Source organism: Limanda limanda, chromosome 7 (assembly GCF_963576545.1).
Source record: "Limanda limanda chromosome 7, fLimLim1.1, whole genome shotgun sequence".
NCBI classification, from domain to species: domain Eukaryota; kingdom Metazoa; phylum Chordata; class Actinopteri; order Pleuronectiformes; family Pleuronectidae; genus Limanda; species Limanda limanda.
The window spans coordinates 28,754,917-28,782,472 of NC_083642.1; the positions used below are offsets into that span (position 1 = coordinate 28,754,917).

The 27,556-nt window shown below is 39.5% G+C and overlaps 1 protein-coding gene across 1 annotated transcript in view; it reads right to left on the reverse strand.

Annotated features, from left to right (window-relative positions):
* Positions 1-26,983, reverse strand: part of plch2a (phospholipase C, eta 2a) — a 66,875-nt gene extending 39,892 nt beyond the window's left edge. The window contains exons 1-6 of the mRNA XM_061075134.1: positions 26,787-26,983; positions 23,347-23,570; positions 14,590-14,736; positions 9,517-9,760; positions 9,120-9,249; positions 1,234-1,404 (exon numbers count right to left, since the gene is read on the reverse strand). Coding sequence (XP_060931117.1) covers positions 1,234-1,404; positions 9,120-9,249; positions 9,517-9,760; positions 14,590-14,736; positions 23,347-23,570; positions 26,787-26,983 — 1,113 coding nt within the window. The remainder of the gene's footprint in view (positions 1-1,233; positions 1,405-9,119; positions 9,250-9,516; positions 9,761-14,589; positions 14,737-23,346; positions 23,571-26,786) is intronic.
* Between the last annotated feature and the right edge of the window lie 573 nt (positions 26,984-27,556).

Genomic DNA, 27,556 nt, shown 5'->3' on the forward strand with positions numbered 1-27,556 from the left:
AAATATGAAATATTGGTATCAGCACATTCAAATACCCTGGTGGAGACATAATTGGCCACAGGAGCACAAACGTTTTTATAAAAAAATATATATATAATAATATGAGCTGTTTTGATCGTTAGCTGATTTTTCTTTTCCAGGCAATGGTATAATGTATATCAATGAGATGTTCTTCATCCAAAAACCCTTTACCACTGCATCTTAGGTACTAAAGTAAACACTCCCGTAGGGTGCTCAATGTCAGTATTGTTTATTGCAGCACTTCAGGGGCCCAATCTGAACTCGGTTAATCTTTTGTCCTCTCCTATCTCAGGTTCACTATTCAGAAAGCCCCTTTTTAGGACCTTGTACAGTATACATCCACAACTGAAAGATCTATTTGATAAATCTGGACAACAACCGGAATATCAACATTTGGGTTGATAATAATGTCAGATAGACAAATATATCTCACAGATATATTTTGAAGCAATTTCTTCACGAATAATAGTGTCTCAATCAACCCAGTGCCTTTGGTTGTAGCATATTGCCAGATACAGTCTATGAGTTATCTGGTCTTTGGGAGGTTATGATGGCACCAAAACTCTCAACCTAGTTGTAAGTCAAAGCACAGTTCCAACATAACATAACTGAAACCAGACACTGCTTTGACATCCTGTTTGTATATGGATTAAACACACTTGATAAAAACCTATCCCTTCCATGTGGGGTATAGTGTATGCTGACATTGTTCTCATCTTAGGGACCCCTACAGATTAAAATCAGACTGATGGCATGCTCTATTACCATTGTCTCTACATACAAGGTCACAATTCAGCACACAACCAACTACAGATTTTACAGGCCCACTCGTCCGCTGATCCAAATTAAGTGTAGGTTGGAAAAATGATGCAGTAGAAATGCACATTAACAACAATACATTCCCATTATGTCCCATCCCACTACCTCATCCTGTGTACCAGTGGATACTGCTTCCATTGATGCGTGATCCAGCCTAGGCTACATCACTTCAGGGCCGGAACAACACACCTACCTACCTCTCAAACTAAACAGCCAGTTGTCGAGTTGCATTGTGGGTAATGTAGGTTAAAGGTTTTGACAAGGAATACAAACAAAGATAACGGTGGTGCATCGATTTTGATTCACTGTTGAAGGAGCACAATGTTAAATCAGTGGAGTCACTTCTACCAGTCTGACAAGACACTGAATAAGAGAAATGCTCACACACTATACCTTTTGCTCAGTCTCCAGGTAGCGGGCCAGGTCATCGGTGTTGAGGTGGTCTTTGTGATTGCTGTAGGTGAGCAGGAGGAGGTACAGGTCCCTGCGGGTTGACATCATCTTGTAGAAGGAGCAGAACTCCTCAAAGCCAAGTGTCCCCTGGTTGTCATCTGTGTCAGCCTCCTACACACCAGGTACAAGAGACAAATTTAGTTTGGTTCATTTTCTGAGCAGAGCTATAAAATAAAATTCCCAGATTCTTCACAGACTTTCAACACAAACACAAACTAAAACATGAATTGCAGTTGATTCAGGGTGGACTGTTTTATGGGGAGATACATTCTGTTATACTGTATCCATTTAAAAATGATGTGTAAAAATTAGGACTTGATAATAGAAAACATGGGATAACGTCACTGGCTACGGACGCAGACACCACGGGCAGCTCCACAGCCGGGAGATGGCACACAGGCAGGCTACAGCACCACCAAGGCCAGGACAGACACCAGGGAGCCATGCACAGCTCCACTAAATCCACTTATAGTGTTAATGTAGGATATTTTCATACATGTTTGGACCATGAAAAGTTATTTTTTACAGTATTTAGCAGCTTTGTCAGTAATTTACATCCTCTCTTGTGTCTATCATTAGCGCTGCACAAACCGTGTCAAAACAAACCGAGCGCACCACCATCTCCTCCAGCTCCATGCATATACTAAGTTTACCAGGCTGTACCCGATCACACAGTGTGTGTGAGGCTCATTTCTTATTAACATCTAACGAATTCCTTTAATCACAAATTATGATATTTTTACAACATTGTCATTGAAAACAGTAGTTTGAGATTAGATTTTAACCATGATCTTTACATTGGTGTGGTTTTAGACGGGTAATGAGCTTAAAACACACACGGGTTGCTACACTCTGGTTGTGTACTGGAACAAGGTTAACTAGACCACTGCAGTATGTCACACCATGACCTGTGTAATCCTTGCCTCGGTTGAATGAGGCCGTCTCTGAGCAGCTCCATATGCCAAGCAGCACCTGAGGCAGCCACTCACTGTAGGGGGATGACCTCTGTGATAGTCAGATCTTGGCCTCTTTATTCTTTAAATGTGGATTTCTGTACAGATAATTTGAGCATGGTTTTACTTTAAGAAAGATCGTCAAATGAAAATGTCTTGATTGCAGTTTAATTTTGTTTCACCATGCTTTTGGAAGGAGATGCATCTCTGAGTTCTCTGATAAATTTAGTGTTGTATAAGATCCCTAGCTTGTAGAGTTACCTACCTTCCCAATAACAAATCATTTCATTATTTTGGCTTTTAAAGCAAAGGCTTTGCCCATAAAGTAAATCACCAGGAATTAAATGGAATCTATGTACAAGGGACAACTTTGGGGCCGTGGCCTGCCATGATGGGAAAACAATGGTAATTTAAGTAAACACTGTATTGAATTTGGCATGGTTTAAATTCTATTGAATGTGGAACAGTCACATCTGGTTGACACTTACTGAGGTGAATATAAGTACAAATACTAATTCACTGAAATTGATTTGTACATCTCTAGAAAATAATTCACAGGTTTACAGCTTTAAAGAGTCTCAAGAGAGCTTCTCTGGTCTTCTTGCTGTAGATTTTCCCACTGCAAATTGCAGACCTGCTACTTTTTTTGAACACATCATCAATGGTTTCCACAGAGAAGACACTCTGCAGTCAAGATCACAGACCACACTAAAGCCATTGATCTCATCTGCTAACCTGCAGACTTGGTGGTAAAAGTACTTTAGCCTCCAAACTTTCACCACCACGGTCAATTGAAAGAGTTCCTAGTGAGTCAGACACACAAGGAAAACAATTCACATGACAAGACTCAACAGTTGGTTTTGCGTAGATGTCACTTAGTTACCACTGACGTTGTGACAATTAAACACAGGCACAGATGAATGAAGAGACTATTACTCGTAAGACAAGAGTTATTAAACAGTTCTGCTCTAAGCAGCCTGCACTGTGGCAAGGCTGCACTGGCACAGATACATTTTTGGGGTTATATTTATATAGGGCGTAAAAATCACAATGACAAGATGAAAACATTTAAAAACACAGCACCAGTTCACTAGCATCATCATTCATTCTTTAGGTGAAAGTATTCTTTTCCAAAGCAAGCTTTTATTCAGGACACATCATTGCCCCAGGAGGAAAACATACCAGCAGAGCTGGAGGGCTGTGTTTTGTTTTTTGGAAAAGAACAAAAAACAAAAACATATCAAATTCTATTTATTCCTATTCATTATGAATGAATCTAGGAACTTATGTTGTTAGTAAGCATGTACTCTGCGTTTTTCACTCAACAGCTTTGGATTCATTAATCTAAAAGCATGGCAGTTTCTGCTTTCTTCAAAGGTTTTTGTCCATGTCTATATATGCAAGTATCCACACTGAACAAAGCCTCTGCTGGAGAAATTGGATTCAGTCAATAGAAACTTTGGGGTGCTTTTATTTTTAAACAGGTAGGCTACAGGAAGTATTGAAAACATTAATGCTACTTACATATTGGAAAAATAAACAGGGAAATTGCACCAAAAGATAATTTTCTCTGTCTATTGTGCTGTGAACCACATGGGCGTGAAAAAAAATCGGCAAAACCTGCTGCTGAATTGCAATACTTGTTTTAACCGCAATACTATTTTCAAATAAATTCTTTATTAACTGAATTAACAGGCTTCTCAGCTGATTATGTACCCGTACCAACAGCCATTTTGATAAATTTCACTCTGACAGCCTTAGTTGATGTAACCAATGAAATGTCCTTGTCAAAGATAAAAGCTTCATACTCGTTCTGCTAGACATCAGTGAAACCCTTGACACAGTAGCTCCATCATGTTAAGCATAGTTCACACAAAACGACTTTTGAATCTGATCAGACACTGTGGCGCATCAGTGGGTCTTTCTTATTTAGTCTTTGAAGAGTTCACACATGGCATGAACTTGAATTGTGTATTGTGAATCAGGCTTTATAGTACCTTAAAATTTGGTTTGTGTATAAATTGTCCGGTCTTGAGTTTACACTCATCTCTGTCTAACAAAACTCTCTCTGTAACTTCTGGAACCCCCAGTCTTCAGTTTGACATTTCACTTATGGAGCTCATCTGTGCCGCTGTGGCTGAGGGGTAGAGTGGTCGTCCTCCAACCTGAAGGTTGGCAGTTCGATCCCCAGACTTCTCCATCTGAATGCCGAAGTGTTCTTAGGCAAGATGCTGAACCCCAAATTGCCCATCATAGAACAACACAGTGCTGCTCATATGCGCTATATGCATATGTGTGTGAATGGGTTAATGTAAACTGTACTGTACTGTAAAGAGCTTTGAGTGGTCATCAAGACTAGAAAAGCAGCGCTATATAAATTCAAAACCATCTAGCATCAATCTTAGGACCATTACCATTTTCCTATTATATTGTGTGCTTTGGTAAGATTGTTATTAACTTAACATAAATGTACCATTGTTCTGCTAAGAACACATGTCCCTTTAAAGTGCACACATTTTAGCAGCCTAGCCCAACTTATCAAATACCTCGCTGATTTTAATTGATGGACTTCTCAAAAATCTTCTCAAACTTAATGATGGCAATACATAATGGTCCTGTCTACACACCAAATAGATATTCTGCAGTCTGGTCATCATAAAAAAAAACAAAATATAGTCTTCATGGATTTTTGATTTTCAAATGATAGTTTGATAGTCGGTAAGAAAATATTAAATCGTAGGTCTTCCTTTAAGTTACCAGTAAACCTGAGACAATGACACAAATTCTGTTGAATCTGCAAACTTTTGGTCAGTCATTCTTATTGAATAAAATTTTGTGATATTTGCTTGGTATCTCTTCAGTGTCTATTAGCTGCATTCCTGCACAGCCAAAATCAATAATGGGAAATAAAGACAACAAAGACACTAGACCAGCAAATCCTCAACAGGGGATGCTCATGAATAAGACAGTGGCTCAGATTAGTAACGGGCTTCAACACTGATTTAAATATTTATGTTAGCTACCACTGATGTTGGTAAAGTTGTGGGAAATGTCATTAGGTCTTTATTATATCATTAAATTGTCGTAAGGCCTCTGGTATTTTAAGGATTTGACACCATTACAAGTACATCAGCATTCTGATGGTACTGTGTAAGTTTGGCTTTAGAGAAGTGATGATGGCTGTATAGACTCTGGTTTAGATGTGCATAACATTTTTTTATTCACCTTGGGATAAATGTGTGAGACAACATGCTAACTGGAGGTCTACTTGCCAACTTTGAGATTGCTAATGATCTTCAATGGTAATGATCACAAGCTATGTAATTATGTGCCTTATATTTTGGTAGAGGAAGAAATCAAGGACAAATAAAATCAAGATTAAAACTGATCAACTAGATGAAAGTCTTTATTTTCTTCTAATTCTGTTAAACCAAATCTGAGTTGCATTATCTACTGAATAACTCTGCTGTTTATTACTTCACTATTTGGCTGAAAACTCCACTTTGCTTAATTGTTGAATAGTTCTGAAATAACTACAACTTAGTCTTTCTTTCTAGCTAACCCCAAAGCACCGAGGCTGTAGTGTGTCCACTTGGCTTCCCATCAAAAGTAAATGCCTGGAGAAGTTGCTCTCTGACTGCCCAGACACTCAGTGAAAGGCAGCGGAAAATAAGCTCTAAAGGAGCTTGTTTTAATGTCGAAAATGTAGACATGGGTTTTATGTAGATGGAAAGCAAAGTATTTTCAGGTATACTCAACCCATCAGTCACTCAGTGTTAAAAATGCAGAAGGGTTATAGGTAAATCACAAACCTCAAAATCCTGTGATGCTTAGTCCAGATTAGAGAATGTTAGTATTTTTCTAACATTCCTTTCCTTTACAAAATTTCCTATACTATAGAGTGTGAACCGGAACAACTGAAAATTTGACCAGAAAGCAAAAGATGAAAGATGCAAAGATTCTTTTTCATGCAGAAATTACATCCCAAGCCAATGCAAAGAAACAAATACACATCCACCATTTGAAGTGTAAAGAGAAGAACACTAAAGAACCTGTTGAACTCGACTTCACATTAAGCTACATTAGCAAAAAATGACCAAAGAATAGGAAAGTGATGAGGATGTGTGTGTGTATATTTATAAATTCAGTTTCAGTCTCCCCCACAAGCAGTCAACCCAGTATTTTTGTATTGAACTAGATATAGGCATAGGCACATCCTTCGGAGATGGTTTTCAACAGGAATACTTTTTAGGCTTGTGAATAATGTACTTTTTACAAAATTCTACAGTGCAAGTGCTGCTTCCTGTCCCTAAACAATTGATTGGATGTTTTCCAGTCAGGAATTCAACCACACCACATCTTCAATGACATGCACTAACTTCAAATTGTCTTGTTATTCAAAATGATAATAAATGTGTGCTTTGTTATGGGTTGTTGAGTATCAATGTCTAATGCTTTTATTTAGATTTTCACTGAACTGATCTGCAAACCACTAATCTTCCATTGAGCAATCCATCTCTGCTGCCTTTCAGCTAGTTCATTCCATTTAATATGCAAAGAAACTTACTATACAACACACAGCAATACCTGCAGTACATGAATTGCATTATTAATTTACAGGGACATTAGGGCGGAAAAATAATGCAATAAATATTGAAAGGGTTATTATCTGTTCAGTTTCCAGTTTGTGTTTTGTTTGTGTTTATTTTGAATTATTTGTCTTTTTGTCAGTCAATTATCTTTCTTCCTATCTCATCTGTTTATGATTTATGTCACTTGACTGCTGTGAAGCTGTAATTTCCCTTTTGGATTAAACTACTCCATCTTTCTCTCTATGTTATACTATGATGATCTCATCATTTGTGTTTTGCTCATTTATAGGTGTTTGCTCATTATTTTTTGTCTCATGTGGAAAACGGTTTAAATCTTGTAGCTGCATTGCATTGAGTGTTGCTAGTTATGAAAACATTTGTATCTGGCCAGGTATAGCTACAGATCTGTAATTATCACTGATTTGATTAATCTTGAACTATGGAGGGTGTCATAAAAATAAAATCTACAGAGTAGTTAAAAAACAGCAGCATTGAACAGACTTATCCTGCTGAAAGAACACATTTTTCGTACATAGTCTTTCACAGTAATTGTACATAATGTCTCTATACTAACTGTATCCTTACAAAAAACAGTAACTAGTTTACATTCTAATACAGCAACAATGCAATACATGCTTAATTTTGTTGACTGTTGTGGTGTGATTTATAGATTACTATTGTCTTTTTTCATACAGAAAACTGTTACTATTATTTGCATCTGACAAAATATTTGAAATTCACGATTAATATTGAGTAGTAATTCATCCTAATTAATATGCAGACACAGGCATGGACAGCAGTGCCATTCAATTATTAACACCACCAGTAAAGACTCATCAGTTAACTTCTTCAGACAGGTAAAGAGGTCAGGTCCACAGGTCTGTCCTCTTCACTAAGTAGGTTAAGCCAAGAAACTAGCAGAGAGCTTGTCCAATCCCCCCACCCCCCCCCCCCCCCCCCACCCCAACACACACACACACACACACACACGATCAGTCCCTGGTTTTCACCAGAGGCCATCTGTGACCCAGCAGCACCATATGGGTGACCGTCAACAGACCACTGGACTTAGTGTTATCAAACAGGCTAGCTACTTCATGCACATAGGACTAGAACAACACGTCAAGTTGGCAGAGTGATAATCCCTGTGGTGTGTTACAGAGTTAGTGGCTGTGCTGTGTGTTAGCTAACATCTGTAGCAATCACAATCAATCAGTGTCTTGACTGTTCATTCACAGGAACTACTGCAGTCTCAACTGATAAGCCTTATAAGCCAATTTACTCACTTAATGATCTGGACAACACTGTACTCGGGAAAATACCGGCTGTAGTTTTATTTTTTAAAAGTAGTACTTTGATCATGAATTAGCAATGAAGGTTTAAGCCAGCCTTCGGCCCTGCTTAGTGAGTAGTGAGGTGACTTAAGCTGTAAATTTCTCAGAAAATCTGATTGACCAATCGTGGTCACTAAAATCAAATATGTATAATCTACATGTTCTAAACAAGAGCCCAAGGGAAGTTCCAGTTTTCCACAGATCGTTCATGCAAAAACTGTTTTCCTCCCCAAAAACAGAGCTTTTCCAAAATGTCCTTTTACTACAGAGTGTGAACCAGAACTGAAAATTTGACCAGAAAGCAAAATATGTAAGATGCAAAGCTTTTTTCAAGCAGAAATAACATCCAAAGCCAATGCAAAGAAACAAATACACGTCCACCATTTGAAGTGTAAAGAGAAGAACACTACAGAACATGTTGGACTTGACTTCACATTAAACTACATTAGCAAAAAATAACCAAAGAATAGGAAAGTCTCCCTCACAAGCCCAACATAGTTCAGTTCAAGCCCCAAAAGAAACAGGGATCTCCAGGGAAACTACACAGATAATAAACAATTCATCTGTTGATTTCCTCCTGACACCGACTTCAGAGATGAGGCGTCTGCTCCCGGGAGGCGACAACACGCAGACTTTACAACGCAAATAGTTTTTTTTGAAAGGTAAAACAGACGATCCTCTCCGACCTTCACACTCTGAAGCTACTCGTCACTTCTGATTACGCTGGGCTGTGATTGGATTGGAGTGTGATTGGACACATATGCACACATGCAACAGGCTGCACCTGCTGCTGTGGCAGCTTGTGGGATTGGGCAGGGAGACGTGTCACGTTTTTTGTCTTAGTGTATCATTAATCGAAACTGCGGAAGTTTGGACAGCGATTTCAGTTTAAGAATTATTGCAGCCCTACCTGAGTGATATTGTGTTTGTGCTTGATGTTTCTGTACCTTAAACATCTGTTTGACCTTCTGTCTGGGGAGGTTGACGTTGAGTTTGTGCAGGAGTTGCAGGACCTCGCTGATGCTTAAGCTGCCGTCGCCATTCTTATCAGCCTCAGTGAAGGTCTGCTTCAGCCATGTGATGCCATGGTGGGTTAAGGAGAGTTGACAAAAAGATTCAGGACATTTTCTCTTGGATTTTTTTCCCTCAGAGCACATGAGTGGCAATGTAAAGAATATTATTACTATTCTACTCATCATGCGTTGGACTTTATCTCAATTTGCTAAACCCTCCAATGGTAATAACAATTTTCCTTATTATTCAATGGATAAAGTTGGACTCTTTAATCACCCGGCCATTAATTAGGCAACCTGCTCCCTGTGTAAATAAGTAAACGAAGGATATTGGTCACGAGTGCGCTGTCTCTTGGCCAGGCTGTCCTCATCACTGATGCCTGCCATCAGATATTTCAGGCCTGTGATCCAGGTTCTCGCCTCCTCTCCAGTGCCAGACACCAGGTCCAGAGATTCCACATGTTCTCCGTAGTACAGGCTGAAGCAGCAGTTGGGGTCGAAGGTGCCCTCTGCGTAGCGCTGGAAGATCTCGGACTGTTTACCCTCACAAACCTCACGAACGGAGTCGATGGAGACTATTGGAGCAAATAGAAAATCAACAAGTCAGTGCTGATATAATACATTTGCTTAAGTACAATTACGGTTAGGGTTGGGCACTAAAGTAAAAGTCAGAAGGGGCTGAATACAAGAATAAATGCATGCAGCCATAAAGAAAGATTTCACTCATTTAAGAAAGGCATCGATCATTAAGTTGTGATTAGTGTGAATAATGTGGAGAAGTCTATAAACAAATCAACAATTAAACTGTAGCGGGTGCAGAGAGAGAGTGTGAAGAGTGAGCGAGTCAGGATGAAGTACATAAATGAAAATATACAATATCATATAATATATGACGAGTGCCAGTTCGTAGGTAAATTCATACAGTTGAAGGAATTATCTGATGCCAACCATTATATTTGCAAATAAAATCTAAATGTTGCCCATCCCCCCCAAAAAAGAAAACAGGTGAAGAAAGTGGACTCAGCCAATCCCTGATAGATGACATTTTCATCAATTCTCCCAATCCTAATTTGAATGTATATACTTTGAGTATTTGAATGGTATACTTCTTTTTACTTCACTTTATTCCAGAGGAAATATTGTACTTTTTAAAGCATTACATTTACCTGACAGTTGCAATCACTAGTTACTTTTCAGTCAAATTATATTTGATTTAATTTAATCAATCTTCTAAAAATATAATTTCAAGAATTTTAGCAATATCTTTAAATTGTGATACTTTTACTTGAATAAACCTTCTTGTCGAGTGTAAAAGAATAGAGCAAAACTGAGTTTATTAAACCCAACTCAATCCTTCAGCCTGATTTGGTATTCCCCTGGTTATTAACGTTTCTTATGCATTAGTGATCAATTGATGTGAATAGTTTAATTAGGAAATTCTTGTGTCTGATTTAAGGCTTCTTGTTACAGAGGATAAAATGTACTCAACTCAATGAGCAGTGCCCAGAGAACTATGTTTATCAAGATACAGCATTTATGAGATGGTAATCACATTTTACTGGAAGAAACTGCCTTGAGTCATTCATTACATTTCCCCAATGACATCAATGCCATGGAAAGTTGTTCTTGCTAGTTGGACATTATTGTCACTATCAATATCCACAAAAGATGTCCATTACACATGACCTGCTCTGTCTCCCTCTGTGCTCTAGTCATGTAATACTACATGGATGAAACATTATTTACATACACAATGAACACACACACAAGCACACACACAAGCACACACACACACACACACACACACACACACACACACACACACACACACACACACACACACACACACACACACACACACACACACACACACACACACACACACACACACACACACACACACACACACACACACACACACACACACACACACACACACACACACACACACACACACACACCCCTCAGGCTCTAGGGTGTAGAACATGTGGTATTGTGGCAGTTACATGTACTGCATATAAACTACTGGATGTCAAGGATGGGTTTAGCATGACAGTGGATGTGCTGGTGCCGTGTTGTGTGTGTTCCCATGTGGCTGCCAGTGATCTCCACAATCCCTGCAGCTGGAGATGCTACATGGGTACATGTGCTTTCCCGGGTTGCAGCACTTCTATAAATCATGCAAGAGTGTACACCAGGTATCTGCTACATAAGATAATCCACTACTACTACTGTCTGGAATATTTGATAAACTGCTGGCAGTAGAGCCTGAGGCGGATGTGGTCAGTTTGTTTGTCCGCAGAGAATGATGCTGTTGGGGCTTTTGCTGACCTTCCGACATTTTGTGTTCATCATGATCGCATACTCATTCACGATTGACAGCTAGTACCCATTAGAGACATGGCTGTCCATAAACCTGACATTGACATTTTGTATAAACATGTAAAATTTACTAACCTACCCTTGATCATTAACTCTTTTTGTTTGGTTTTATGGGCATTTAAATTGTATTTCCTCTTCTTGCAGGTGAAGTGCCTTAATTAGAAGCCTACCCATTTTTAACAGCCTCAACCTTTGGCTGGTATTGTTTTCATTTTGTGAATCAGTGTACATCTCATCACGATATGGTCCTTGGGACAACTACCATAAGAGCAACTACCACAGAGGCAGCCTTACTGCATTTGTAAATGATAGTTTTTTGGTTGATTTTCTTATTAGTGATGTAGGGACGTTAAAGTAACATTAAGAAGTAACATAAGTTCAGATAAGACAGGAAAGGAAAACTGGTAAAACATATCAATCACAAATCAGACTTCATGATTGAAAATCGTAATGTTTTATCAAAAATGATATAATGTATAATGTAATACTAGATCTAATTATTTACTTGAATATCAGAATATGCTCCATATCTAGATTTATGTGGCCCTGTGACCGGACTGTTCACCTGTCCATAGCCATGGACTGTTTGTTTACATCAGTCATATTGGCATTGTGCAGTTGTTGCCTATTTTTTGTTCAAGAAGGTTCAATGTCATTCCTGGTAAACAAGGCCTGCTGTATTTCTGTCTGTCAGTCTGCCTTGGTGGCTGCACTCTGATAAGCCTGTTGATACTGGTAACATAGAATACTAAAATGCAAAGGACTATCCTCCCAGTGAAGGCTACAGTGGCCGATCTGTTGTATCCTGATCCAGTGACTATAACCTGTCAAAGTATCACATGAAAGATCGAGGGACACACATAGGTGGGGTGTGACCAATATCTGGGACCATACGTTTGCCGAAAGGAAGTTAAGGCTCCAATATCTAGGAGAAGGCAGTGTATTCAAATATGGCATATTCGGTATATTGATGTGCGAGGATTAAGAGAAAAGATGGTCTCCGTTGTGACTTGTGAAAGCAGCTTACTGTGTACTGTCTTCACATAAATTTGATGGTATTTCTCAAAAGTAATCAGAATCAGGATTTTCATCGATCATTTTTGTCCCAGTTTTACTCATTCAACTGTGAAAGATTTAGCATAAAGGATAAATGCCATGATTTAGTTGCTAATGTCTTTATTATAAAGCCTTTGCTGTACTGAAGTCGGGTGTTATTTATGCTGTGTGGCAGCAAGTTGGGGGAAACCAATTTATTTGAGTATATGTTCAAAGTATAGTATAGTGTCCAAAAAAATGTGATCATGAATATGAGCTTATAAAAGAGATGGGGTAGAATAGGGTAAAGAGCTCAGGCATTTGGAGGGAGCTCTGAGTCACTGCCCCTTCGAGTCAAAAGAAGCCAGTCAATGTGATTTAGACATGTGATCAGAATTATTCATCTGCACCTTTCATTTGGGGATATCTGAGCATTTCCTACTGGCAAGAGACCCCAGGGAATACTCAGAACTTGCTGGCGAAACAAAATATCTGATCTGGGAGGAGCTGGAAAATGTTGCTGGGGGAGGTGCATCTGGACTACCTTGTTTAACCTGCTGCACCACGGTTTGAAGCAGAATAGGTAGCAGAAGATGTACGGGTCAATGGACTGAAGTTATAATCTGCCAGTGAAGTATGTGTATCATTTTTTATTTAGCGGCATGTGTGCAGAAGACACTGTTTGGGCGGTTAAATCTGATGAATAATTAAGACGACTTAAGGAGCTTATTAAATCCAGGGCTACAGAGGAGAGAGAGGAACAGGAAACTGAGCCCCTAAGCCCCCATGAGAGAACCAACTGTCCTGAGAGCTGCTGCTTATAAGTCCATTAGACTTATTTTATTCTCAACCCCTGCAGGTACCAGTTTTGTTTGCGCAGATACTGTGCACTTTAAATAAATATCCAATTCTAAATAAAATAACATGTGAAGGTACTGGTGAATAATAGTGATGAATGCATGCCCTGAATATAGTTATTAACAATATGGGATAATCCTGATGATCTTTACTTTAAATCCAGGCTATGCATATTTTCCCGTGTGACTCTTCTCTGGCTTCCTCCCACAGCTCAAAGACATGCGCCTTAGGTTTACTGGTTACTCTTAAATACCCATAGTTACGAATGGGGGCATGGATGGTTATTTGTCTCTATTTCTTGGCTCTGTGATGGCTGTATGTGCATTTATTGCTGAATTTCACTGTGGCCATTAGTAATTATTACAGGAAAACAGCCACTTCAATCTAATTTCTCAAGATCCTGTGAAGCTAGAAACTCAAAGGAAATCACCTCAAGTTGACTAGACAGAGAGCTATTGTTCTAGCAGGCTCTAGCAGGGTTATTAAGGAAACATCCAAAAGAGAATGAGCACAAGTTGGTGTAAAAACTATTTAAGCAATTCATCTGGTCTCATATTCCAGCAGCAATGTAGAGTGTATATCTAAAACTCTGAATATTTTAAAACTAGATACCAACTGATTTGATATATATCTTAATATATTATCTATATTTATATTTGTTTAACCAATTCATATAATTTGATTTATTTCATTATGGGTAAGTGTGCAGTAGAACAGATGGTGTACCAGGTATAATACTTTTATCTTATTTTGATGTACACCCTAGCCAAAATAATACATTTATAATGTTAAGATATTTGAAAGTAAAGAACAAGTAGCTAATATTACTAGTCTAGTGGGTCCAAAAAATAAATGCACTTAATTCTGTATCTGTTTACAAAAACAGATGTGGCTCTTGTTTTTCTGTATTATCAACTGTGACAAGGAGCCCCTCAGAAGGATGACATATGGAGATTCAGAGTGCAAATATGCTGGTGGGATGCCTGGTAACATTCAATCAGCCCTCGTCTGTCAAATAATATGTGGCATGGATGCTTTCCATGAGTTGGAATTTTGAGCACATTGGACCTCAGGAGCCAAACAGATTTGAAATGCTTCTCCCCATAGACGGAGAGAAGAGGACACTCACTCTTGGCCTTTTCATTCTTGCGCGACGGTCTCCAGCGGATACAGGACTTGTGTTCGTCCAGATAGAAGAACCGCACCAGTCCCTTGGAGCCACCACGGAGCTTCACCATCTGGGTTCCCATCTGCATGGAGCTCATACATTTCTCCACTGGAGGCAAGAAGACAAGGCAGACAGAAAAAAAGAATGGAAGGTTGTCAAAAGGATGCTGAAATTATACACTGCAACTGACGGAAAGTGAATGACAGACAGGTAGAAATCTGTATACACTACATAATGTCCATCTTTTCTTTCCAGAGATTGTTTGTGTGTGCATGCGTTAACATACACGTACATTCTTGTACTTCTAGTTCAGTGAGGACACTCATTGGCATTCTGGATTTGTCAGCCCCTTACCCTAACCATCATCACAACTAAATGCCTAGCCCTTAGCATAACCTAAACCTAATTCTGACCCTAACCTTAAAACCAAAACAAGTCTTAACACTCAAACAAGCCTTTGAAAAAATGATGACTGGCCAAAATGTTCTCACTTTCCCAAAATGTCCATACTTAATAAGGTCTATGCTTAAAATGGTCCTCACAAATATATCAGTTCAACTACACACACACACACAACAGACAAACACATTGGATATGCTTGTCAGTACGGACAGGGCTTTGCTTTGCTTCAAGAAAAAGACAGATTAAGAGACGGCAGCGAGAAGCAATTTCCCCATGAAAAAAACTTTTAACAAGATCTCTCCTTTACACTATATTTTGAACAACAACCCCCCCACACCCCTCCCCCCCAAAAAAAAGCCAGAACCTCACATTTAAACCTCCTTTTAAATGTGATCATATTTAGGCCTAAACTTAACAAGAGTAGTTCCACACCATCCAGTAAATCCCAAATGGTGACACTGAAAATACAGACAAGTCTATGACCTTGCTAATATTTTGGTAGGGATTTAGTAATTTCCTCTACAGGAAGGAGGCTAATGGTGTGCTAATCTGGCCTGGTCTGGCTGGTATAGACAGCCACATGCCCCTAGGATGCAGTCACACCCCATGTGGTCATACTATCAATTATCACTTCCTATTAAACACCCACAACATGCAGGAAATTAGGACCTCAGCACACACACACATTTCTTAATAAGGTTAGCACATCACTGACACAAATTGACATTCACCATGCCTGCTGCGAGTCATTTAAAAAGATTCAAAGACAAGTCTCTTACGAGGTCAATCAGTAAAAAAAGGGTTGAAGCTGCATTTCTGATCAGCAAGTAAACACATTGAATTACTAATGGTGGCCATGTAGCAATGGCAAACATTCTCATATAGCCACTTTGATCTAAAAACTTGAATTAATAAATATTAACCCTACCCTCACAAAGCTCTGTAGGATGGAAGCCAAACATGTTTTAAAAAATTGCTGAGCCCCTGACTGGTACTAGATTTACAGAGTGGTGTAAGGAACCAATGTGATACAAAATGTTATCATTATAATTATAATTTATTTCTTCTTTATACAAATGTGTGGTCAGTTAGTAAAACAGATTTTGAACAAGAAAGCAACACTTTTAACTTGGACCACATTTTGACCTGAATGCAACATTAACTTCATCCAAAACCTCCTGGTGAGCAATGCAAACCAGCAGTGAGCATTGATTTGACGGGGCTGTGGTCTCACTGCAAAGCGCCCACCCCCAGGGCATTGTTAATGCAGTTCAGTCTTGTTCGCCAAACCTCTGCTATTGGATTCCTGCATAGGACTATATGAGCAAAGTGCACAGCTCCACACCACCTCTGCCAGGGCAGTGTTGTCAACAATACACACCAGCAGCTCCTCTAGCCTTTTAAAGGTAAGCATTGTTGTCTGTGGGATCTGTAAAGCGTTAAAAAGGCACAATAATTGGGTTTGTTCAGAGCAATTCTCAGAGAGAATTGAAATGATCTCCAGAGCAAATAATTTCAATTAAATGTGCTTTACATTATGAATTACACAGGTTGATTAAGTAAGGTTGATTACTCCAGTCCAATTACTCCTGGACTGAATCAAGCAGATACCGGTGCCTGAGCTCTGTACTGCAGTAGTTGCCCTTCTTACAGGCAACATAAACATCTCTGCAGGTGCCTAGGTCACATTAAACTTCACTGTGGAGGCAACATCCTCTCTACATGGATCTGGCGGCACATAAGGTGAGCTTAGTTAGCTAGTTTCTAGTTCAAACTCAAGCCGACAAGACAACCAAATACCTAAAGCTAAACAGCCGGAAGTGTGGCAATATTTCACTCAAAGTGATTCAGATACTAGGACATGCAGAAAATATTTGAAAACAATTCTATGTTAAGGAAGGAACACGCAAAATTGAATAAAGCACCTAGGTTTATTTTTGTCTGAACTGTCCATGAAAATAAAAACTGACCCCAACTATAACCTGACAAGCATTTTTGTGTCTAAACCCGACCTGATCCCGATGCAGTTAATGAAAGCTGTATTGAATTTGTGGTGCCCTGCCCCTGGGTGAGATGGTTATTGCTTGTTTTCCCAAATTACAGATATGTGTAGTATATAAAAAACTAAATTATCAGCCCAGCCAATGTGACCGACACAACCCCAATGTCATTTCAAAATTGTGTTTAAACCCGAGCTGACCTTTCGGGTTTCGTATCAACAATTGATGATGAGTGTGGAGCTTGAGTATTTTTGCTGTTTTATGCCTTATGACTTAAAATTAAACATTTAACCGTAAGTATAATTAATAAATGTATTTAACATAATTTTAACATCAAATTTGCTTAAATGTTGTGCTTTTTAAGAAAAAAGTATCATCAAGGCACAGGTACTATTTAAAAGTATCAATTTACCACTGGTATCTGAAAAACAAAAAACAATAACCCACCCTACAAAGAAGACATACAGTAATATAACTATTATAACTTCTAGAAAATTGATGGAAAACAAAAAAGTAATTAATTCTAGACAAGTTAAAGACGCAAAGGTAAGTTAAACGATCCTGTTTATGTCTGTAGGCCTTGAAATTCCTTGTAATTCATTAAAGATCGAACAGTACAAGAAACTACTGTATGAGAAATGTGGAACCTTAATCTTTTACCACCAATTGCCTCACCTGGAGGACGTATCACTGCATATTAAACTTTCACTAACTGCTAGTAATGTGGTGTATCATTAATATGAGCAGGCAATATGACATTTTTATGATACAGACGATGCAGGGCATATCATATTACTAATAGTTATAAATAGACTCATTAGCCCCTGGAAAATGTCTCCAATGTTAACTAGATTTCCAAAGTCACTACAGGGATCTAAAAAATATTTTATAATATCTTTATTTCAAGACATTATATAAAGACACTTTATACTCATCGAATTTTGTGTTCTTCACTCACAGCTTACAGAACTGTCTCAACAATGAAACACACAAACTATGAGGGAGGGAAATGTGTGTTATCAAGATGGCAATATATCTATGTAGGTATCAGCCGGAAGCTCTGTTTGATAAATTGTGATAATGCTATAATTCAAGCTGAACGTTGGAACAATAGCCCTAAAATATCAGAGGTACTGTGATAGTTAAAAGGTCATTGTGCAGATAGAACAGTGATCATAGTGAGCCTGCACACCTCATCAAAAGCTGGAGATCAGTCTTATTTCAATTTAATGTTGGAGAATAAAGAAACGTATTGTCAATATATTCAATTGACCCTTACTGATTTTAAAGCTTTGATTCTGGGCCATAAATGCAACATGGCTGCAGAGCAGCTATGTATTGATTTCAAGTGAGAGGTTATTTCTATCGCTGCTGGCTGATTGCAGCGCCTGATGCCACTGGCTGTTATAGAGCTTGCACTCCTTCAGTCAGAGAGGGGGCAGTAATCCATGAAATGAGCTGCTGTCAAAGTTTGGCTGGAATGAGAGCATGCAGGCTCTGTAGGCCTCTCAGGTCAGGATGGCACCCGGCTGAAAACCATCTCCTGTCAGTGATCTAAGTGGCTCATCCTCCTCCTCCTGTCAAAGATGAGCTGCACACACTAACAGCCATCACAGTCTTCTGGCCAATATTTCCATCTGCTACTATCGCTGCCTACAAAACTCAGCCCCACCGTCAACCCACCATGTGTTTCCTTTTAATGTCAGTAAAGCAAAGTGATGGATTATCCGATTGTCTAAACTAAATGGAGTGAGGAGTGTTGTCACATTGCATGAGCAAATTTGATTTCACCGGTGCAGTGAGTGGTTAAATCTCATTAAATTGAATCCAAAGTGAATCGTTTCAACATGGAAGACACTCTTGTAGTTGCCTTGAACACAATGAACTCATGGATGAAAACGCACAGAAGGAGGCCATGCTTTGCTCACACTTCCCTGGCAGCCTGCTAAGAAGAGAATGTGTTTGCCCATCTGATGTAGCTGGCTGTGCGTGGGAAACCCATCGGGAAGTCAAGTAAATCTTTGAAATATCTCCCTACTGTACTTTACTGATGTTTTTTAGCAAGGTAGCATGTTTTGTGTGCTTTACCCCAGGGTGAGTAAATGTCTGGGGATGCTGTGGGTTTCAAAACTTTGGAAACCTACAGCTCCAGGAGGTGGTACACTTTCCCTCTGAGTCCTGTGGAAACAATACGAAGTTTCACAGAACCTGAAATAACAGCTACCTATGCCCGCAGTTTGTTCTGAGTTTTGTCCAAGAAGTCTAATCACCGGGACAGTGTGTGTTCCAGTTATATGCAATCAAAGTCAGGGGGACTGCAGAAACAACAAGGGCTGGACAATACAAGGATAAAGATAATTATCGTGAAATAACTTTTCCTCAAAAGAAATATAAGACAGTCAATACATCGATAGAACTCATTCCATTTATGTTTTGTAAGAAAGCACGAACAACCAATTATAATGAGAATAGCACCGCAGTGTGAAGAATTTAGTGACATCTTGTGGTGAAGTTGTATCTTGCAGCTGAATTCCCCTCACCTCACCCTCCCCTTCCAAACATGAAAGAGAACCTGTGGTAGCCTTCAGTTTTCATAAAAAGTTTGTCTAGTTTGGGCTATTTACATGGCAGCCTTCTAGAGAGGACCCGCTCTCGATGTAAATATAAAGTATTAAAATATAAAGGGCACATTCTGTGGTAAACAACAATTCGTACAATTTAGATGAAACACTAGTGAGAACAATGGCTAGGATTATGTTATATTATTATATTATATAAAATTTCTGCGAATAGATCCCTTTAACCTAAATCTTGCACACTGGACCGTTAAAAGGACAAACTCTGATGATAGCTTTCACTGTATCAAGGTGGCCCCACCTGGCTCCCTGAGCAGTGGATTGTTCCAGTCACTTCAACACTGATGTCCTGACTGTGCGAGTCACGTCTTGTGCTGTGTAGCAGTTTTAAACGTGTGTCTCATAAAGTCTGGAGCGAATCAAACAAACACAGAGTAAAAGTCAGTCCTGTACATGTCCTAATAACTTGTGATCAGTGTTGGCTTTTAATTGTTAAAGTGTGAAGTGAGCGCAGGTCAGAGAGGGAGTGAGGAGGAACAGATTCAGCGGCGGGACAAAGCTACAACAATGAACGTGGTGGAAAACCTGAATCGATTATGTTCTGCATCGCAGCACTGTCGCTAATGTCAGTATCGCGATTCATCTAAGAATCAAGAAATTTCACCACCTCTATTCCCAACATGAGATGTCAAGTGATGTGCATAGACAGGACATCAGGAGTCAAGATCCGACATCATCGATTAATAACCTTATATATGTAATTATCAGTTCATGTGTGAAGAGTGACAGATGTGCACACGCACGCACTGTGTGATGAAATTAGTTAATGTATGGGATTCACTTGTGCCTTCCTTGATACAACCAACTGTCAGGAAGCTGCACTTTTAAAACAACACACTAGTCAGTGTCAACATACTAAACAACAATATAGTGGTAACCAATAGTGTAGGAAGGAAATAGAAATAGAATAAAACAGAAAATGCTGCAGAGACACAGTACACAGGGACAAAGAGTTGTAGAGTTTGACAGGATCCTTACAGACCGTGTTTGAGAGAACAAAAATAGAGCAGCATAAACATCTTGTAGAGATATGGAGAGAGAGAGAGAGAGAAAAAAGTGGAACACCAGACACACAAAAAAACGAACACTATACTAGTCGGGGCCTGGGCCTGTTGCCATGGTTACAACATCAGATCTAAAGTCTGTTGATGTGGAGACGTTGCATTTTGGAGGAACACTGGATGTTCAAATGGCTGAAAACAAGCTGAGATTCTATCTGCACGCTTGATTAATGGGAGCACACAACACCCTTTATCAGGGCGACAACAACTAAGCTAATCTTAGTCCTGTTTTCTCCAGCTGAACATGTTGCAGTCCACACATGACGCCTCGGGCGAAAAAAATCCACTGCACAGTTGGAAAGTTTTAAATTACGACTTAATACATTAAAATGTGAATGCTAGAAACTATTAAATTAAATGGTTCGTATACAATATTGTGTCAACACTCTCCGTTAGAGTTAGCTTATAAAGGCAACACTATCATCAGATAACAATGCTGATTAAACCCCAGTCAACATTTCATCACAATTTTGAAATTGTGACTTTCTCCAAAATCTGCTCATGGGAACTACACAACAGTACATTTTAAGGGAAGAGAATTAGAAATAAAAAAAAACTATGGTTAAGAAATTGAAAACACTTTCAATGTACAGATACAAGTATTTTATAATCTTCTCCAGAAAAATGTCTTCGAACACTGTTGAATATGAAAAGGTCACGATAACGATAAACAGCTCAGTCCGCATTTTGTCTCTTTCAGGTTATGATGAGTTTCTAACTAACATAGTACTGAAGAACACGGCTGCTGTGTAATGGGACGACCTACATCAACACGTGTATTTTACAGAGGTAAGCGTTCCTGCTGGGGGCCACAGCTGCTCAAGCTAGTTAACTGGGTTAAAGCAGGACGCAGACAACAGATGACACACGAGTTAGCTGTTCTCCACCACATTAAGGCTGATGAGACCAGGTTAGAGGAGTGGGTGTCACCTCATCCACATGACAGAGTGGCCTGGGTGGCTGCTGCCAATGTTTCAATATGGGGCAAGTAGGTGGAGTTAGTTACTGTCATCCGTCAGGGCACCAGGTTAAGCCCTTAGGGATTGTCTGGTGGCCATATGTTGTGCATGAATGCGTGCGTGACAGTGAAGAGGAAACCCTGATGAGAACTGACAGGAGGTTAAACACAAACAGCCTATTTGACTGAAGGATGACACAATAATAACCCTCTGAGATGCTGCTAAGACAAAAAATGAACTATGTTTCCCATTAATTACCTGAGTTTAACAATCACAGTTTCTGATTGACATGAAAATGTCTTTGCACTTCTCAAAGTTTCCCATATATAGATTTTTTGAATATGAACCTCGACCAACACACAATGATTTAGTTTTTAAAATATCAAATACACACACACTCACACATCTACCTGTTCACTGATAACTCACCAAGTTTCATGTCTACTATTTAAAAAGAAATTCCACCATATATTCTATATGGTTCAGGCAATAGTAAAGATGTGTTCAGAGCAAACAAAGCTAATATTAAAATGTGCTCTGAGCAGCAAGATTTTGAACTTGTTTTAGTAAAGAAGGAGCGGAGATCAATCAGACTAATGTTTCACACACATACACTAGTCCGAAATGCACACATTACTGTCTGGCTAAAGCCATACACATGTATGTTTGGTAAATTAGCCATCACATGAACAGATAACATCAAAATATCAAGATTCTATTAATTATATTTATCAGTTACATACAAGTATACAAATATAAAAATATACTTATGAAGGTATACTTATATGTAACTGATACATCTAAGTATACTAATATACAGTTATATAAAATCAGTTACACACATCTGAGATTTCACTGTCAGAAATTGATGATTGATCAAATCAAAACATCAAGGAAGAAGAGTTGGTTTGTCATTAAGTCCAAGCTGCCTTTATAATTGACCTGATGAATAAATGGTAAATTTATGTATTTATATAGAGCTTTTCTAGTCTTGATGAAGACTCAAAGCTACAGTACAGATTTGCATTCACCCATTCACTCACATTCATACAGTGCATCTATTAGCTGCACATTCTTATAACAGGAACAAACATCACTCATTCACTCAAAATGTCCCTGTTGAACAAATTAAAACTGTATGAACTCATCATTAGGGCGGCTGTGGCTGAGGGGTAGAGTGGTCGTCCTACAACCTGAAGGTCGGCGGTTCGATCCCCAGTCTGAACCATCTGCATGCCGAAGTGTCCTTGGGCAAGATGCTGAACCCTCAATAGCCCCCCATAGAATAACAAAGTGCTGCAAGTAGATGCACTGTATGAATGTGTGTGTGAATGGGTGAATGTGAAACTGTACTGTAAAGCGCTTTGAGTGGTCTTCATCAGACTAGAAAAGCGCTATATAAATACAAATCCATTTACCATTTACCCCATACCCTAAGCCAATCAGGTGAACCCTCTGTCCTCCCATCATTTTGAACTATACCCCAAACTTTGATGAAACCTTTCTTAAGAGCCAAACTCATCACACGACTGACCAGTTAGTCAAATCCAGACCACACAATAGAGAAAATCTAAATCCTCTTCATGGTGCGTAGTTTTAATGAAAGGTTTTTAAGTTAACGATCCAACCAGTCTCACTCTGTGTATCTGTCTTAGCTTACCCATGTAGCCAAGCCTCCACTTAGAGAAGGCCACAAGGCTGGTGCCTACCCAGAAGAACTCCTCCACCACATTGGACAGAGAGGCCTGCTGCAGGCTCTTCAGCTCGTCCTGGTCCTCCTCTGAGCAGAAAGCCCCTTTAGCCTGAGGTCCCGGTTTGTCTCCTGTGGCTGCCGTGCCAGTGGAACACATCAGGGCTGACGACACAGGGCCAATGGAGAAAAGGCTGTTCTTCTTGGATGTGCTCATTTGGAATAACGTGATAATAAGTTGCTGCTTAAAAGTTGAGGGGATGTCCCCAAAGATATTTTATTAGAGAGCAAATGTTGGTGCTGATTGATTAGCTCCAGTGGATTAAATTAAAAAAAAACCTCTATCTGATGAGGCTCTGTATCATTTACTACTCCACCAGTTTAAAAACTCACAGTATGACTTGTCGGTATTTTCCTACCCAGAGTCAAAGCAGAATCCGAAGAGAAAAGACGAGAGAAGAAAAATCCCTCCGTCTCTGAATGGGATCAACAGTTGGTCAATAATCTTGTGATGTTATTGCCCAAGCAATCCTGCTTATTGCACTGCCGTCTTTTCAATATTCTTCGATCTCAAAAGTCAAAAAGTCCCAGCAGTATGTCTCCAAAGCTACAATTTGCTTCATGCTGCGCCATCATTTCTTCATTTCTTCCCTCAGCAAGCATCTATCAGTAGTGCTGAAAACGGCTGTTTCCTTGTGAAAGAGAGATTGCGGCTGCATTGATAGAAAGCACAAAAGACATGCAAGCAAGCGACACAAACAGTAACATGTGTTGGGCGGGGAGCAATCCTAAATCCCTAGGAAGCAGTAATCCTGGTCTAGGAGATTTGCTAAATGTGTGGAGTGAAATGCAGTGACCCGCAGGAAAAGCCAGAGAGGAAGGACGATAGGAAACCACAGACCTTTACTAAAGAGGGAGCTTGGTTTATGCTCCTCGACCAATTAAAGAGTCAGTTTAATGTCAGAAAGTGTTTCCTGGATAGACGAAGCTCGGATGTTTCCCACACCTGTCTGCAGACATCACACAAACCCAGCCACGCTTTACCTGAAACAAGCCTTCTATAAATTACCCCACTCTCACTCTGCCTTACTGAGGCTCTGCATCAGATCACACTGAAAACTACATGTCCTTTCACATTTCATGTAAATCATTTAATTATGCAAAACTGAGCAATTTCAAGTGTTCTTATTAAATTACCTTTGGCTTGAAGTAATACGAGGCCAGTTTTAGGAACCATTCAAAACGTTCAGCCCATTTGCTCTGGCTGCTGTGACTCCATATTAACACTACCTTCAACACAATGTGAAACTGTGGACTGAACTAGGTCATGTTTCAGACTGACTTTTGACAGTGGGATGCAGCAGTGCGAGCACACTGAGTGGTGTCCAATTGGGTCTCCGATCTCTCTCCAGCCACACTACTTGACAAACAGGTGCCGGGTAATGAATATGGAAGCGTCTGACAACACTGCGAAAAGAAGGACAGGCTGTTGTGCACTTGAGATGTTTTGGAACGGAGCACTCCATTGGTTTTTAAGACATTCGTCTAATTCTGACTGTTAAAATAGTGTAAGTGGAATTTTTTATCTTGCACTCTGGTTCCCAAACAAAAGAAACTTCAATTCAGCACCGTCAAATTAACTTAAAAGATGAAGGGTCGGTGTGACTGTCTGTCACAAACCAACCTGCCTGACCGGAGACTTCAGCCGGAGAGACATGCACCACTGAAGCAGAGAAGATAGCCAAAGGTTAGCGAGCAAGTCACGGAAATGCTAGACACTTTCTTTATTCTTGAAGTATGACGTTATCTTTTCAAAAAAATACTACTTAGATGTCTTAGCCCAAGTATGTCACCAGCTAATTCAAAAGTAATCAGATAGTCTCAGAGAGAACACTGCAATCCTTTAGTATAAGGATGTAACGTTTGTGAAACCAAAGCTGAAACCTTTCAAAACAGAACCAACCTGTCGCTCTCATTGATAATATGGCAAAACTCATTTCCCATTGGACAACTGAAACTTTAACACAATCACAAAATTATTTGTCATGCCATTACATTTTTTTAAATTCAAGTCAAGATAAGATAAAAAAGTATATAAATGTCTTCTTTTTGATTCCATAGTTTTAAATTACACATCTCCTGCCAGTTTGAAAATCAAAATGAATGAAAGAAAAATTTATTCACATTCAATTTCATTACCCCAAAGTCCAATGGTCAGTGAAGTTTTCACTGAAATACCAGTATTCCATTGCCAAAGATCATTAAACATTTTTTGTAAATGTTGATGGCATCTGGCCTCCATAAACCACAGGTTGCACTTTATGATGTTCAAGCAGATCCAGAAACAGGACAACATTCATGCTTGACTCCGCCACATGAACAATCTTTTAACTCCAACTTCTTAGATCATTACAAGCAGAACTGTGCTCAGCCCACTGTTGAGGCCAAAAGCATTTCTACTTAGTATTATCCCACTGTTATCTAGAATTAAATAGAGAGCATGTCTGCCAACTGCCTAACCGAAATTAAATCCTCCATACACAAACATTTCCTCAAACTCAACTGTGAAATATGAGCAGTATCATCTTTGGTCCTAAATCCGCCATCAACTTCTACCTCACCATTAAAAACTCCACTCTGTTTCCCTCCCATCACATGCACATATTTGGAGTCTAATTTGACAACCACCTCACCTTCAAACACTTTGTCAATCAGATACCACAACTGCCATTTTTCCCCGGAAAAAAAGAATGTAGCTTGTCTCGCTCAATCACTCTTTTTCTCTGCCGCTGAAACCCTGATCCAAGCCTACGTAACATCCATCATCTCCCATGACCACATCACCCCTGTCCTCCCTCTGGAACTCTCCCCCTGTACACACCAGAAACTGCACAGACCAGAATCACCCTTCCAGGACATCTATAGAAACCATGAAAGGCATTTATTAGCTGAGCTTTCCAGCAAAGCTGCAATAAAATGGATTTCAGTCATATTGTGACTATTAGTGACAATGAACCTGGGGATTGAAATAAATGAATTTAGTTAAAAATTGTTTACCATTGTCAGGTGAGGGAATACGTGAATTAAATGATTTTGAACGAAACAGGTTGTCGAAGGTCCTGGGAAGATACACAGGCACTTTAACCTATATTATTATTCATTTTTTTCTCTATTTGATTTTACTGCTTTGTCCTTTTGTTCAGGTATTGCATTGTTTTAGGGTTAATTAGATCATATGTACCTGTAAAACACAATAAGAACAATCAAGATATCTTTGAATGTCTCTCAATAAAAACCTGTAAATGTCAAACAACTGGTATAAATGTTAAAGAGGTTTATAAGCAGCAGAGGACAGAACGTGTGGAGTGAGCTGATGTTTGGTCACTGGAGTAAAACCAGTGGGATGAGACTCACCGTGGCCTCGGGGCCGGCCCTTCTCCAAACTGCTGCCGGCCAAACATTTACAGAAGCCGTTGACTGACTGTAAGCTCGCTTTGCTGTGTCGCTTGCGCACCTTGGACCAGGTGGCGTAAATATAAGCTGTGGACGGCTTGTCATTGAGATACCAGAGGTGAGCGGTGTCCAGGAAACTCACGGTGTGTGGCATAACAACTCACACAAGAGCAGACTCATGGAAACGGAGCCGCGGGTTCCTTCACTAACACCCGCACGTCGGGAAACACGCACATCACATCACGGGAGGACATTACGGCTCATTACTCAGGGAGCTCCCGCACGTGCACACAGCTGTGGCACATTCGGGCGCATGTTGGAAAATGGGAAATGTGGGGATCAGCCCTTAGGGTTCGGCAAAACTGACAAGTAAATAGTTTAATACTTCTCATTTGAACAAAGCTTATAGACCAATTATTTTGTATTCCTGAACTAAAGCCACCCGGAGAGAAGACCTTAGCGGCGCTTCTAAGGCAAAGACTAATGAGATATGTTGTCCCAGGGCCAGTGTCAAGGTTCTATTGATCCGACTTCATGAGGACCTAATCCTCCCACTCCCAGAAACCTAATTGATGAACATATTCATTATTGAAATATTTTATTGTGGGTATTTCCTCACATTTTAATACACTTTGTTTTTAACTATGTGTATCAACATGATTTTGGGAGTAGGTGGCCCAACAACTGTCAACAACAATAAACAGTGACATCTTTGAAATGCTCATAC